Source organism: Hypanus sabinus, chromosome 8 (assembly GCF_030144855.1).
Source record: "Hypanus sabinus isolate sHypSab1 chromosome 8, sHypSab1.hap1, whole genome shotgun sequence".
Taxonomy (NCBI): Eukaryota; Metazoa; Chordata; class Chondrichthyes; order Myliobatiformes; family Dasyatidae; genus Hypanus; species Hypanus sabinus.
This window is the reverse complement of record NC_082713.1, coordinates 29,038,319-29,055,263: the sequence shown is the minus strand read 5'-3', so window position 1 is coordinate 29,055,263 and position 16,945 is coordinate 29,038,319. Positions and strand designations below refer to the sequence as shown.

Sequence of the window (16,945 nt, the reverse complement as noted above, 5' to 3'; positions counted from 1 at the left end):
AATTTTATCTGAGTCCCAATGAAGGGTTTTCACCTGAAATGTCAACCGTTCACTCTTTTCCATAGGTGCTGCCTGGCTTGATAAGTTCCTCCAGCATTCTAGCATCTGCAGATTTTCTCTTGTTTGTGATCTACAGAATCTCTTGTGCTAGTGTATTGTGCGCTGAAGACCTCGGTGACGTAATTCCACGGATAAGTTGTGAAAGGATTTGTTTTATCTCATGAAGGAGATAAGTTGAGAAAAATAAATTGGGAGTTTAATTTAATTCAATTTTCGAAAGGTGAATTCCACATGGAATTTTGGAGAAAGTTATTTATTGAAAGAACACATGAATACAGAGCATGGTGGTTCAAACAACAGGGAAAAGTGAATAATCCCGAGCGTGCTAATTTGCACTTGTGTGATCCTTGTGTTGCTAAAATAAGCTGCTTGGGTTTATGGTTTCTGATACAACCCAGTTTAGTCTAACTCGAATATGAATTTAAAGATCAAAATGTTGATCTTCTGAGAATTTTATTTATTCATGTTTGAAGAAATCTATTTATTATTTTATCCCCGAGACCAGGTTCTAATAAAAAGTGCCGAACACAGTCAGCTAATCTGTTACAACAACAGAAGTCATATGGTAGGAGTTGAAATGACCTATTTAGTTTACCTTTGTTTAAAATTATTTTTCATCCTGATCCAGTTACTCTTACTTACAATTGATCTTTGCTGTATATGTATATAGTATTTCTTTCAATCCTTCTAATACCCAAGCTTCAGATGAACTGGAAGGTAATTTAATTAAGAAATATTAGCAATGTGATAACCATTTGCTATATAAAATGGTCTGTCTATTTGTTCCATTTCTGTATGTGTTCATGTCGTAAGTTTACCGTAATATGACAGGTGTCAGGTTTGGACACTAGGGATAGATCAGCAGCAGTGATAAAGTAGTTTTGGGACTCTAGTGCTGCATTGGGCTGATGTCCTTCTTCTCAGTCGATCACTAGGATTGGAGCCATTTAAATAAATGCAGGGGACAGAATGTAATCAGGACTGATACAAGGAGCAGAAAATAACTAAATTAACATGATTGCTTCAGGATCAGTTACAGAGCTCTTAAATATAACACCAAGGATAACACAAAATGAGAACGAGACAGAGCAGGGACCATCAATACGCTATGATATTTAACTGATTGTGCCTGGCAACACTCCCCATTTTGTTCTCACCTTTATCCTAGGGAAATGACCCTAGATAAGCCAGAGGTGACATGCTGGAACATCATTGTGCGTTACCCACGGATTGTCACAAAGCTGCTCCTTCACAGTGCAAAAGATCTCCCAGTGCAAGACGCCTCTGGAGGTATGGCCAGTGTTGACTAATACTTTTTTTATGAGGCCATTCAGACTAGTAAGTCCCCTCAAGCTCAGAGGATTCCCATCTGTCACATCCTCCATTTATTTCCATATAACCTATTCAATTTCAGACAGCCAGGCTGTGATGTAACCAATCAGCATGCTTGCCACCCTATTTGTGTCAAAGTTTGCAAGAGTCTTTGATGACGTACCAAATCTCCTCAAACTCCAACAAAGTACAGTCACTGGCATGCCTTCTTTGTGATTGCAGCTATTTGCTGGGCCCAGGAGAGATCCTCTGAGGTCTTAGCACTAAGGAATTCAAAGCTGCTCACCCTTTCCATCGCTGCTCCCTCAGTGAGGACTGGTGTGTTTTATCCCACCTTCCCCTTCCTAAAGTCCATGCTGAGTTCCTTGGTTTTGTTGACATTGAGTGTGAGGTTGTTGTACAACACCACTCAGCTAGCTGATCCATCTCACTCCTGTACACTGCCTTGTCCCAGTCTGAGATTTTACCATCAACAGTGGTGTCATCTGAATTTATAAATGGTGTATGAGCTGTGCATAGCCACACAATCGTGAGTGCAGAGAAAGTAGAGCAGTGCACCAAACACACATCCTTGAGGGACACCTGTGTGATTGTCATCAAGGAGGAGATATTACCAATCCATACCAATAGTGGTCTCCCGCTGAGGAAATTGAGACAGCATCTGAACCGAACTTGGGTTGCTAGATCTGTACAACAGCAGCAGTAACTCCATGCACCATTCTGGAACTTGATATTATAGAAAACCAATACCTTAATAAAAATTTTTGAATAATCTCTGGTTATTCTTACATCTCTGTCCCTACTAAACAATCTTTACCCAGTTAGAAACATAGAAACATAGAAAATAGGTGCAGGAGTAGGCCATTTGGCCCTTCGTGCCTGCACCGCCATTCAGTATGATCATGGCTGATCATCCAACTCAGAAACCTGTACCTGCTTTCTCTCCATACCCCCTGATCCCTTTAGCCACAAGGGCCATATCTAACCTCCTCTTAAATATAGCCAATGAATTGACCTCAACTGTTTCCTGTGGCAGAGAATTCCACAGATTCACCTCTGTCTGTGTGAAGAAGTTTTTCCTCATCTCGGTCCTAAAAGGCTTCCCCTTTATCCTAAAACTGTCACCCCTCGTTCTGGACTTCCCCAACATCGGAAACAATCTTCCTGCATCTAGCCAGTCCAATCCCTTTAGAATTTTATACGTTTCAATAAGATCCCCCCTCAATCTTCTAAATTCCAGTGAGTGTAAGCCTAGTCGATCCAGTCTTTCTTCATATGCAAGTCCTGCCATCCCTGGAATCAATCTGGTGAACCTTCTTTATACTCCCTCTATGGCAAGAATGTCTTTCCTCAGATTAGGGGACCAAAACTGCACACAATATTCTAGGTGCAGTCTCACCAAGGCCTTGTACAACTGCAGTTGAACCTCCCTGCTCCTGTACCCAAATCCTTTTGCTATGAATGCCAACATACCATTTGCCTTTTTCACCGCCTGCTGTACCTGCATGCCCACCTTCAATGACTGGTGTACAATGACACCCAGGTCTTGTCACCCTTTTCCTAATCGGCCACCTTTCAGATAATAATCTGTTTTCCTGTTCTTGCAACCAAAGTGGATAACCTCACATTTATCCCCATTAAATTGCATCTGCCATGAATTTGCCCACTTACCTAACCTATCCAAGTCACCCTGCATCCTCTTAGCATCCTGCTCACAGCTAACACCGCCGCCCAGCTTCATGTCATCTGCAAACTTGGAGATGCTGCATTTAATTCCCTCGTCTAAATCATTAATATATATTGTAAACAACTGGTGTCCCAGCACTGAGCCTTGCGGTACCCTACTAGTCACTGCCTGCCATTCTGAAAAGGTCCCGTTTACTCCCACTCTTTGCTTGCTGTCTGCCAACCAATTCTCTATCCACATCAATACCATACCCCCTATATCATCTGCTTTAAGTTTGCACACTAATCTCCTGTGTGGGACCTTGTCAAAAGCCTTTTGAAAATCTAAATATACCACATCCACTGGCTCTCCCCTATCCACTCTACTAGGTACATCTTCAAAAAATTCTATAAGATTCGTCAGAAGTGATTCTCCTTTCACAAATCTATGCTGACTTTGTCCGATGATTTCACCTCTTTCCAAATGTGCCGTTATCACATCTTTGATAACCGACACTAGCATTTTCCCCACCACCAATGTCAGACTAACCAGTCTATAATTCCCCGGTTTCTCACTCCCTCCTTTTTTAAAAAGTGGGATTACATTTGCCACCCTCCAACCCTCAGGAACTAACCCAGAATCTAAGGAGTTTTGAAAAATTATCACTAATGCATCCACTATTTCTTGGGCTACTTCCTTAAGCACTCTGGGATGCAGACCATCTGGGCCTGGGATTTATCTGCCTTTAATCCCTTTAATTTACCTAACACCACTTCTCTACTAACATGTATTTCTCTCAGTTCCTCCATCTCACTAGATTATTCGTAAGATTATTTATGTCCTCCTTAGTGAAGACAGAACCAAAGTAGTTATTCAATTGGTCTGCCATGCTTTGTTCCCTATGATCAATTCACCTGTTTCTGACTGTAAGGGATCTACAATTTTGGTGGGGATAGGCTGATAGAACAAATTCTCTTGCTGGTTGACATACATAAAATTATTGGCTCTCTTGGAAGAACTTTGATGCATAAAGGGTGTGCTCTTTGCAGATTAGATTGTCATTCTGTTCTGACAGTACGTATTTACCTTTGGTAAACTGCAAACACCCAAGTGTCTGAAACAGAAACATTTATAATACTGACGTACTTAGTAGAAAATGTTAACAATGGAAAATATTCTTTTGGATTTTATCCCAGCATTTGTTCCATTAGTATCTAGCTATCTGATATCATCAGGGCCAGTAATAAATAAATTCAGTTATAGAAACCAGAGTGATGAAATCCTGCACTTTACCATTCACAAACTTCTCAGGTCTGAAAGGATATTTGATGAGCATGCTGATTTTTAAATCAATCTCATCTTAATAATCATTCTACCAATACAAATTAGAAATGGACATAAAAATGTATCGTCAGCTCTTTTTCACAGCATCCTGCATGCCATAGAACATTACAGTACAGTACAGTACAGTCCCTTTGGCCCACAATGTTGTGCTCACCTTTTAACCTATTCGAAGATCAATCTAACCCTTCCCCCCCCCCACATAGCCCTCCATTTTCCTATAATCTGTGTATCTAATAGTTTCTTAAATGCCCCTAAAGTATCTGCCTCTACCACCATCCCAGGCAGGGTTATCCATGCACTCACTGCTCTCTATCTAAACAACATACCATAGGCATCCCCCTATACTTTCCTATATCACTTTAAAATTATGCCCCCTGGTATTAGCCATTTTTACCCTGGGGAAAGGTCTCTGGTTATCCACTTGATCTGTGCCTCTTATCTTCTTGAACACCTCTATCAAGTCACCTCTCATCTTCCTTCACTACAAAGAGAAAAGCCTCAGTTCATTCATTCAACCCATCGTTACATCTTCATAAGACGTGCTCTCTAAATCTCTCTGCATCCTCCCTAGCTACCCTACATCAACAAAGTGACCAGGACCGAGCACAATACTCTGTGTGGTTTAATCAGAGTTTTTTTTGAGCCACAGCATTACCTCCCTGCTCCTGAACTCAATCCCCTGACAAATCACTCTATCACATTTGGGAGGTTTATAGACATGGGAAAATCAAGCTACATTTTTTGTCAAATTAAATGCATTTCTCTGAATATAGTCTGAAATGTTAGCACAATGGTACAGCAGTCTAGTCTATTGCTTCACAGTGTCAAGTCAAGATCCCTGGTCTGATCCTAACCCTAGGTGCTATATGTATTGGGGTCTATGTTCTCTTTGTGTGGGTTTCTACTGAGTCCAGTTTCCTCTCATAGAACTCAGGAAACAGAGAAAATTAGACTGATGGCGTACTCCATTTGAAACCAGAATAGACTAGATGTGCCAAATTACCTCTTTCTGTGTTGCAGAAGTAAGAAACCAGTGATGCCTGAACTCAGACCAGGGTGATGGGGGTCCTTAATGATGGATGCTGCCTTTTTGAGGCATCACTTTTTGAAGAAATCCTCAGTGTTGGGGAGGCCAGTGTCAATGATTGAGCTGGCTGAACTTACCCCCTCCTGCAGCTCTTGCCAATCCTGTGTAGTGGCCCCTCCATCCAGAAGATGATGCAACTAGTTAGAATACTCTCCATGGTACAGCTGTAGAAATTTGAGTATCTTTGGTATCATGCCAAATCTCCTCAAGAGATATAGCCCCATTCCCTTCTTCTCTTCTTCAATTCCCCATTCTGACTACCGTCTCACCCCTTCTCTTCATCTCAACTGCCCATCACCTTCCTCTGGTGTCCTTTCTTTCCCTTTATTTCACAGTCCAGTGTTGTCTCCTTTCAGATTCCTTTTTCCAGCCCTTTACCTCTTTCCACCTATCCCCTCTCAGCTTTTTACTTCATCCCCACTCCCTCACCAACCCCCTCACCTAATCTCACCTCTCACCTTCCAGCTCGTACTCCTCCCTCTCCCTCCACCTTCTTGTCCTGATGAAGAGTCTCAGCCTAAAACGTCAACTGGTCATTCCTCTCCATAGATGCTGCCCGACTTGCATTCCTCCAGCATTTTCTGTATTGCTCAATATTTCCAGCATCTGCAGAATCTCTTGTGTTTATAGCCTCCACATTGCAGTCAGTTTTATAGTGAAATCTATGCAAATAGGAAAATTAATTCTACTACAACTTATTATCACTGGTATTAAGATTCTTTCATGATCAAGCAGCAAGTAACCCTGAAGCAAGGTTGTCAAAGCGGCATTCAAAATCAATTAGATTTATGAGTCCAGGTCAATGATTTTTTTCTTTATATCTTCATCTTTGTAACTTTATTCAATATTAAGTAGCAAATATTTTAATATACTTTATGAAAAGAATGTAAAACTAAATTGAATTCCTTTGTGTATTCCAGGAGCAAATCCATACGCAGTAGTTAAATGTGAATTTCAAAGTGTACGTACAGCTGTCTTTGAAAACACGCTGAATCCACAATTTGATTCCAGCGTAATATTTTACAGGAAGAGCCCTACCCTTCCAATAATCATTCAGGTAAGGCAAGTTTTTGCTACTGGGAATCAATGGCTGGACTTGTGGTGAACAATTGCATTGTGGGAAAAGGATTTCTGGTATTGTCTGAGTTGGCAAATTGTGCTAGACCAAAAAAACTCTATTGAATAATGTATTCAATAACACAGAAATAATATAATCACATCATTTGCTGTTGTTACAATGTTGTTCATTTAACCAAAAGTTTGTACCTTGACTAATCCATATCACTGAGATCAATTGTAACAAACACTTCATTTTGCCTGCTCTTTCTTCCTGGGATGAAATTAATTAATGTGGCATGGTATGAAATCAGATCTTTTTTATTACACAATTATTAATCTGTGCAGAAAATTCTGGGGGAAGCACTGCAATTTAGTCAGCAACTCTGGAGAAAGAAACAGAGCTAATGTTTCAGGAGGATAACTTTATTTGGAACATGTAACAATTTTAATATTCATTTAGTCGCCACACCTTGGGTGGCGGGATGGAGATATATCTCTGTCAAAGGAGGTGTAAGGTGTTCCTTTCCTTCGCTAGCTTGCAGGTCACCCTTGGGCAAGGTGTAACACCAGCTTAGCATCCCCTGCCCAAAAAAAAAACAGGCTCACATGAAACTTTGGGAGCAGGCATAACATAAGTCCTGGTTATGCAACCACTGACACCAGGCAGACAGTCTCTGAAAAGTATTGATAATGGCCGGGGTCACCCGTTCTTGTTAAGACCCTGCCCGGAAGATAACAATGACAAACCACTTCTGTAGAAATAATTGCCAAAAATAATAATGGTCATGGAAAGACCATGAGCATCCACATCATACGAAGGGTGATTGATAAGTTTGTGGCCTAAGGTAGAAGGAGATGAGTTATACAGCTCTCGCTACATGCACATGCAGTTCAAATCTTTGAATGATTATGCAGAAAGTTTGAAGTTAATAACTCATAACTCATAGACTTCCATTGATACCCCGCCCCCCCCCCCCTTACCCCCATCCCTATCTATTATTTTAGTCTGGTTCTCCTTCTCTCTCTTTTCCCCCCTCACTATAATCGCCCCACAGCCCTACCTTTCTTTTATTTCCCATAATTCTCCACCTTCCCCCAGCCCATTTCCCTCCAACCTATCACTTCCCAGCTCTCTACTTTATCCCTCCCCCCACTTCTTATCCCCCCTCGACCATCCCATGTTACTTCACTCCTGATGAAGGGTTTCAGCCCGAAACATCGGTATTACCTCCTCCCATTGATGCTGTCTGGCCTGCTGAGTTCTGCCAGCATTTTGTGTTTTTACATATCAGTAACCACTCATTTTACACTAACACTACATTGACCCTCTTTTTTTCCAAAATCCTTCCCAAGATTCTACTCCTCACCTACACAACAGGGACAATTTAAGGCCAATTAGCCTACCGACTCACACCTTTTGTTAGAATGTGGGAAGATACCGGAGCACCTGGAGAAAACCCAGTGGTAACAAGGAGAATATTCACTGGAATGGCGGAGCAGACTCTATGGGCTGAATGGCCTAATTCTACCCCTATGTCTTATGGTCTAACACCGAAACTCCAAACACATAGCATTCAAGGTCAGAATTGAAGGGATCTCTGGTACTTTGAGGCAGCAGCTTTACTGGCAGTGTCACCATGAAACTGCAGTAAGGTGAACCTTGGTCAAACGTGGCACATTCTAAAGGAAGAAAGTGGTGGAGACATTTTGGGAGGCAGATCCTCATATTTAAAGCCTTGCAACTAAAGGGCTGGTTTTCCATGATTAAGATCGGGAGGATATCAAATGGCTAAAATTGAAGGACTACATGCAACTTGAAGGTTAAGACTGGAGAGGATTACAGAGGTAATGAGGGGGAAGGATCATGGAGGGAACTGACAAAGAGAATGAACATTTTAAGAATTCTTTTTGAAGTTTAAACAACTACAAGGGGAAGGGATGCAATTCATTTCTCCCCAAGGTGAGATCAAAGCCTCTTTTTTTTGTTTACAGATTTGGAACAGCAACAGAATTTGTAATAAGTTAATGGGGGAGGTGACCCTGGAAGGATCCCAAGATAACCCCATCACTCAACAGACCTTGCAGCTTCAGAAAAAGGGCCAGCAGGAAGGCGAGACGCCAGGCAGCATTACCATCACTGTCAGGAGCAGCAGCAACCTGGCAGCGTTCTGAAAGGCAAAGGCTGCCAAAATAACCACACTGCAGCTGAATTTCAAACACATCCTTTTATTCCTCCCAGAACAGAATGAGGAGATTTCAACAACAGCTTATGAAAGAACCTGTCAACACTTACTTCCCTTCCTCTCCAACCCCCTAACCATCACAAAAAATGTTCCAAGTATGTGACCCAAGGAAAAATGTCTTAATTATTATCTCCAATAGCAACAGCCAATCATGTTCTGCACTGCAAATCTATTTTTAACCCATTTCTGATGATTAGTATGCTACTCAAAATGCTGAAACATATGACTTGACTTATTCCTCTCTTTAAATGTATAGAAAAGATTTTCTTTACCAAAATAACTTTATAAGGCATTGATCAGAACAAATCTGGGGTATTGAGAGCAGTTTTGGGCCTTGTATCTAAAAATGGATGTACTGGCATTGGAGATGGTCCAGGGGAGGTTTATGAGAATGTTTCTGGGATAAAAGGGTTAACATATGAGGAGAGTTTGATCACTCTGGGCCTGTACTCACTGGAGTTTAGAAGAATGGTGTGGAGGGAGGGGGAGAATCTCATCAACATCCATTAAATATTGAAAGGCCTAGATAGAGTGACTGTGCAGAGGATGTTTTCAATAGTGTCAGAGTCTAGGACCAGAGGGCACAGCCTCAGAGTAGAAGTATGTCCATTTAGAACAAAGATGAAGAGGAATTTATTTAGCCAGAGGGTGGTGAATCTATAGTAGTAGTCTCTTGAAATCCGAGGAAGACGAATGTGTTGCGCAGTCAATGTCTGTGGGCACGCATACGACTTCTGAGGCCGAAGTCTGAAGCGCAGATATGGGTGCAGATGGGGCAAGGAGCACCGCCTGTTGGGGCAGGAGCGGACACCTTCCTGTGTCTTTCTTGACTCGCCTTGAGGCGCTGCATGTGCCAGTTGGCTTGGAAGTTGTTTGCTGCCTTGGAGCATAGATTGCGCAACTCGGACCGATCAGCAGCAGTGTGTTCGAGATCGCGGGGCTGGAGTTTGGCCCACTTAAGGTTTGACTTGAGGCTGTCCTTGTACCTCTTCCTTGGGCAACCTTGGGTACGGTTGCCCTGCTCCAGTTCTCCTAGGACAACTGACGCGGCATTCTGGACTCATCCATGCGGATTACACGACCGGTCCATCTGAGCTGAGCCTTCAAGACCTTGGCTTCAATGCTTGTGGAATTGGCTTGGTCCAGGACTGTCAGGTTGGAGATACGGTCTTGCCAGCGGATTTGCATGATTGATCGCAGAGCGCGATTGTGGAATTGTTCACGCTGTTTGACACGTCTGCGATACAGTGTCCAGGTTTCACAGCCATATAGAAATGATGAGACCACAACAGCATTGTAAACCTTCAGTTTAGTGGAGAGGCGAATGTCTTTGTGCCGCAGAACTTTGACCTGGAGCCTTCCGAGTGCCTAGCTTGCTTTCTGGATCCTTGACATGATTTCTTTATCAAGGGCACCATCGCTGGAGATGGTACTCCCCAGGTACTTGAAGTTGTCAACGTTCCATAGTTGTGCGTCATCATGGCTGTGGTGGGGCGCTGTTAGGTGCAGGCTGCAGGAGGACCTCTGTTTTACCGAGGCTGATTGTCAAGCCGAACGATTTAGATGCGGCGGAGAATCTGCTGACCACTGTTTGTAGGTGGTCCTCTTGGTGCGCCGTGAGTGCGCAGTCATCTGCAAAGAGCACTTCTATGAACAGCTTTCGGAGGGTCCTTGTGTGTTCTGCAAGGCGATGTAGGTCAAAGAGTGACCCGTCCAGGCGGTATTTGATATAACTGCCCAGGTTTAGGTCTTTGACGGCATGCATTAGTACCTGAGTGAAGAAAAGTTTGAAAAGTACTGGTGCGAGCACACAGCCCTGTTTAACACCTTGGAGATGTCAAGTTTCTCGCTAGGTTCGTCAGCTGAGAGAATCTCTCCAGTCATGTTGTCATGGAAGAGGCACATGAGGTTGATGAACTTTGGAGGGCAGCCAAGTTTCCTGAGGATGATCCTGTTGACAGTATCAAATGCTTTAGTCAGATCAATGAAGACAAAGTTCATGTTCTGTTCCAGGCATTTCTCCTGCATTTGTCTAACAGTGAAGATCATATCCACAGTACTGCGTTTAGGCTGAAAGCTGCATTGTGATTCTGGGAGGTTTCCTTTGGATACTGTTGAAATAAGTCTATTGAGGATGATGCGAGCCAGGATTTTGCCGGTGATGGAAAGTAGGGAGATGCCCCGGTAGTTCCCACAGTCTGTGCGTGGGTCTTTGTTTTTGTTTAGGCGACTATTGCAGCATCCTGAAGGTCGGGTGGCATTACTTCCTCTTCCCAGGTACTGACCAGGATGTCCTGGAATGCTTCGAGTGACTCCTGGTTGAGGGCTTTGTACAGTTCTGTAGGAATGCCATCCTTGTCTGGTGCTTTGCCACAGCTCATCTGTTTGATGGCTGTGCTGACCTCGGTCAGGGAGGGGGAGTTGTCGAGGTGTTCATGGACCGGGCTCTGTGGAATCTGGTCGAGTACGGACTGGTCGACAGTGGAGGGGAGAGGATAAGGGAGGATTCTTCTGCAGAAAGCAGAGGAGCTATGCTTGACTTTGAGGGACCAAAGACAGACTTGATGGCATTGAAGAACTGCTTGGTGTTGTTTGTGTCAGCATAGTGCTGAACCTCATCCGCCTTCTTATTCCACCATGTGTCGCGCATTATACAGATTTCCCTTTGAGCGAGTGCCTGATAGGACTTGAATCTGTCCTTTTTGCAGGTGGAGTTCGGGTCATCCTGCCGTTCTTTGAATGCCTTGTTCTTCTTGGTGAGTAGGTAATTGATGATGGTGCTATTCTCATTGAACCAATCTTGGTGGGTGCGCTTTCTGCGGCCTAGGGTTGACTTTGCCATTTCAGTTATAGCATTTTTGAAGTGGCTCCATTTCTGGATTGGGTTACCCGTGAGTGGCTGGTTTGTTGATAGTTTCTATTTAAGAGTATTTTGAAATTCGCGTAGACACAGAGGGTGCTGAAGTTTGGAGGTGTTAAAGGATGGCTGTACTGCCTTTGGACGCTTTTTGTGAGATTGAACGATGTGTAGCTTGAGGGTGGTGTGGAGGAGTCTGTGGTCCGTCCAACACTCTGCTCCTCGCCATTGCTGTTCATCTTCCCGACTCCTTGTCTGCTGAGCACTCCACTCCACTGATCATGGTCTTGGCCGACTCGGGCATTAAAATCTCCCAGCAAGGTCAGCTTCGCTGGCCGGCACTGAGCGCAGGATGGAGTCAAAGTCGGTGTAAAACTGCTCTATGGTTTCAGTGGGGCAGACGTAGCTTCATCAATCTTTCGCTGATGCCAACAGGCAGGTCGGGGAGCTGTTTCATCAGGGTACTCCTTATGGCGAAGCCCAGTCCATGGATCCTGTCTTCGTTCTGCGCCCTTCCTCTCCAGAAGAAGTCATAGCCGCTGGCAAGCTCAGTGATGGATCCCTCATCTGCAACCCTGGTTTCGCTCAGCGCTGCAATGTCAATGTTGTAGTGAGCAAGTTCTTTACCAATGAGAGCTGTTCTCCTTGCAGTGTTTTCCTTATCCATTAAGGTGCAAATGTTCCATGCTCCTAGACAGAGAAACTTTTTCTTTTGATTTTGAATTCGACCACAATGATTGGGTGATCCGTCATTCGCAGTTAACTGGCTGGATGATCTAGGGCAGGCGATGTTTAGGCCACCTTTTCTAGGCCCCTCCCTGATGACAGGTGGGGGAGTACTGTCCTAAAAAGGGCTGCCCAGTCCCTGGATGCTGCCGGACTCCCCTACTGCCCTGGGTTCAGAGGAGAACGACAATCTGTCCAAGGGCCGTCGACGTGCAGGTTTACAACTGCAACTCAGTGGTCACCTCCACCTGTTGGTTTGCTGCTCTCCCATCGCCGTAGGACTTTTGAAGAGAGAAAGGAGATGAAGATACACACCACAAGGACCTGTGCGTGAAAGTTATTATAGTGAAAAAGCCTTAGCATGGAGACAGTCCCACTCTCTCGGCCTTGTAAGTCAGGACCCACTGGCGCGAAGATCGTTACACATGGTGGCCTCTTCGGTTGCTGGACAATAGATCGATGAAGTCCTCCCTATTGACCATCTAAGGGACTCCGGCTCCAGATTTCTTCTCAGGGTTTACTCCCATAGCCTCTCTCATGATTGGGTGTGGCCGCAAGGCAGCGGAGGTTTTAAAATCAGAGTTTTCCTTCTCCTAGGTGGGCAGTTGACCAGGACTAACGAGCCCCACCTGCCCGAAGCATCTGGTTTTGAGGCGCCAGAGACCCGCCTTTGCCCCTTCTCCCGTTGGTAGGAACAGTTCCATCACTTGAAGGCCGGGAGCTGGACTTGGTTGACAGAGGGTGGTGAATCTATTGAATGGATAACCACAAACTGCCATGGAGGCCAAGTCATTGAGTATTTAAAACAGAAGTTGAGAGGTAATTAGTACGGATGTCAAAGATTAAGGGATTGAGAAAGAAAATAAATCAGCCATGATTGAACGGGGGAGCAGATTCAATTAGCCAAATGGCCAAATTCCAATGCTATATCTTACAATCCCATATTGGATCCAAGTCCTACAATTCCTGATACCGTATTTGCTGCGGCTTCTCTGCTGGGTCAAGACCATTACAACATTGTCGTTAGGTGTACACTGCCACTCTTCTCTTCCCCGTTAGCCCCAGATTTGCTCTCCCTTGGAGACAGGAGGATGTTCATTTCAGAGAGCTGGTAAACTTTGGTCAGTAAATTAAAAAGACAGAGCATTGAAACTCAGTCCGATGGTAAGAACATCCTGTGCTGTGTGGGAACTCCAGCTGCTCCAGGTTGTGCTGTCAAATGGAGGACCAGCTGCAGAGAACTACAGTGGTAGTACATTCCAGGAGTTAGCACCTGACTATTTTCACAACTTCATAGTGCAAGCTTCTTCCAGAGGTACGCCCAGTATTATATACATCCAAATATTGGTGTGGTTAATATGTTTTCACATGCCATTCAGCCCAATGAGTCTGTACTAGGTTTCAAAGTTTTTCCTGTTACATTCCCTTAGTTTTTTTTATGCAGCCTGTTATTTCTCACATCTCCTTCAGCTCACTCCTCATTCTCCTGTCACCCAACTGCTTTAGGGACAATTTACAACAGCCAACTAACTGGTCAGCATGTCTTTGTGTAATGGGAGGAATCCCACACAAGTAACAAAAGAATATCCTCATTGACTCACTACACAAGGTCAAGATCGAACCCAGGTCACCAGAAAAGTGTGGCAGCACCACTGTACTGGTTGATCTTTACATTTTTGCAATACCAAACCGTCATAACTCAGCAGTTGGTCGATAGTCTGACAGTTATGCAGAAACAATTATATTACTGCTGGGCAAATGTTGATCAGGCAGAGTTCACGAGTCCTCTCAGAAGTCTCTTCTCGATACTGGTAAGAGAAATAGTTCCTCTGGGCAGGAGGCTTGCGCTAACTCCATGTCCCGGGGATGGGTGACATGGCGACACAACTGGTCAAGCTGCTGCCCGCACAACAGCAATGACCTGGGTTCAGTCCCGATCTCCAATGCTGTCTGCACGGAGCTTGAACTCTGTCATAGCTCTGATGATCGGAGACATTCAACACTTAAAAAAAAATTAAATATTTTAATTCCTTTATAGAAAAAAGTCTTCAGATGGTATTGTCCAAAGTTGGGATTGATTCAGGAAATAGTATAGACTCATTGGACTGAATGGCCTTTATTGTCCATTCCTAATAGCATTGAAGATCATGGTGGGCCATCTTCTTGAAATGCTGAAGCCCTTCCAATACAGGGGTTACTGCATAAGTAGTTTCAGGATTTAGAACCAACTAAATCTAGATCTGACGTAGGATGGTGGGCAACTTGGGAGAGGATGGTGGGGGGGCAGAAGGGCAGATGGTGATAATCCTGTGCACTTGAAGCTGGAAGGTACAGGATAACTCCAGGCTAAATTGTAAATCAAAAAATCTGCAGATGCTGGAAATTTTAGAAAAATATTTGTTGGAAATAAAAGTCAGGTAGCAACATGAAAGAGAAACAAAATTAATGTTTCAGTCAGTTTTTTTGGCAAAACTTGGAAATCAACCATGTAATAAGATGGAGAGAAATGGGGAGGGTAAAGGTGGAGAAGTCTATTGGTTAGGTTGCACATTACGTATCGTGCACTGTCCTTGTCACTACACTACAGCAAGGATGCAATTGTACTGGAGAGAGTGCAGAGAAAGTTCACTAGTATGTTGTCTAGATTACATAGAACATAGAATATAACACAGTACAGGCCCCTTGGCCCAGGATGTTGTATCAACCTTATATCCTACTCCAAAGTCAATCTCACCCTTCCCTCTGACATAGCTCTCTATTATTTTTCCATGCATGTCCCTGTCCAAGTCTCTTAAATCAACCCAATGTACCTGCATCTACTACCATCTCTGTAAACACAAAGTACACTGCAGATGCTGTGGTCAAATCAACATGTACAACACACTGGAGGAACTCAACAGGTCGGGCAGCATCCGTGGAAACGAGCAGTCAACGTTTGGGGCCGAGACCCTTTGTCAGGACTGAAGAAGGAGGGGGCCGGGGCCCTATAAAGAAGGTGGGGGGAGGGTGGGAAGGAGAAGGCTGGTGGGTGCCAGGTGAAACCGTTTGGGCAGTCTCCAGCCCCTTGGTATGAACATCGAATTTTCCAACTTCCGGTAATTCCCTCCCTCTCTCTTCCCAATCCCACTTTCACTCTGCCTCCTCTTCCAGCTGCCTATCATCTCCCTCATGATTCTGCCCTCTTCTACCACCCTTAGTGCTTTCCCCTTACATTCCTTCTTCACCTTTCCTGCCTATCCCCTCCCCCATCCCTTGACCTTTCCTCTGATTGGTTTTTCACCTGGTACATACCAGCCTTCTCTTTCCCACCCTCCCACTACCTTCTTTATAGGGCCCCTGCCCCCTCCTTCTTCAGTCCTGATGAAGCGTCTCGGCCCAAAACGTTGACTGCTCATTTCCACGGATGCTGCCCAACCTGCTGAGTTCCTCCAGCTTGTTGTGTGTGTTGATGATACCACCATTCCTGGCGGTGCGTATTAGCCATTTCCACCCTGAATAGCAGTAGCTGTCCAATCTATCTGCAGTCTGTCTCTTATCATCTTATCCTCTATCAAGTCACCTTTCATTTTCCTTCCGTCCAAAGAGGGTCACTTAACCTGATAAGGTGAAACTGGAGTGATGCGGTCAAGCTGTAAATAAGGGTATTTGGTCAAAAAGTCAACAAGTGAATGGGAGCTGTCAGAATAGAGACTAAAGAACATACACAGCATAATGTAGGAATTGCAAAATGCAGAGCCATTTCTCTTCCCATATATCTAGCCTAAACAGCTAGGCATTTCTGATTTTAATATAGGATGGGGAAAGGTCATCTATTCTTCAGTGCAATGCATTGAACACCACTTCAGTTTGTCTATGCATATTCATACACATTTGACAAATACATTTCAGGTTTGGACCAGCAATGGATCAAAGATGGTTAAATTAAAAGGGCAATTTGTCAGGATGGTTAGAGGAAAGAAATAGTTTTGATAAGACTCTTTAAATGTCTTATTCTCCAACTTACCTGTAGCTTTCATTCATGTCAGTCTAACATTGTACAATGTTGTGAACTCCTGGTCTCTCGCAAAAGGAAATATTGACAGAGCTGTCTGCAATTCTAGTTGCAGGAAATGGTTATCAGTTGAAGGAAGGTCAGTGATGATCAATTATGGATTGATCCAGTCATAGCCAATATGTAAACTGATGCAAGAAACTATCATTACCCGCTAGGACTCTGCACTAAATAAAACAAAATCACAGTGTTGATAAATAACAAATAATTCAATTATCCTCAAATTATTTACATGGCATAATTCATAAATGAAAATATTTTAGAATTTTAAAAATGCATAAAAATACCATTTACTGCAGAATTAAACTATAGTAAAATACAACTAAATTTAAGCTTATTACATAGAGAATTCTTTATTTCCTATACTCATGGACATATGACTTATATAAAGCGTGTACTTATTAATTAGCAATGTAAATATTTTTATTAAGATCATATTTAATAATAATCAATATTGCCATGCATTAGAGTGGTGAACAGTAAATATGTACTAGTTACTGATGTAACAACATTGATCTAT

General features: G+C 43.5%; 1 protein-coding gene across 2 annotated transcripts in view; it reads left to right on the top strand.

Moving 5' to 3' along the window:
• The window catches only part of LOC132398004 (calpain-5-like), a 223,603-nt gene that overhangs the window by 183,573 nt on the left and 23,085 nt on the right, over window positions 1–16,945 (top strand). Inside the window, exons 11-13 of one of the 2 annotated variants that reach the window (XM_059976881.1) lie at window positions 1,229–1,350; window positions 6,410–6,546; window positions 8,541–10,265. In XM_059976881.1, coding sequence (XP_059832864.1) covers window positions 1,229–1,350; window positions 6,410–6,546; window positions 8,541–8,720 — 439 coding nt within the window. In that variant the 3' untranslated portion in view covers window positions 8,721–10,265. Of the gene's footprint in view, window positions 1–1,228; window positions 1,351–6,409; window positions 6,547–8,540; window positions 10,266–16,945 lie in introns of those variants that run through there. The other variant, XM_059976880.1, reaches the window with a different exon arrangement.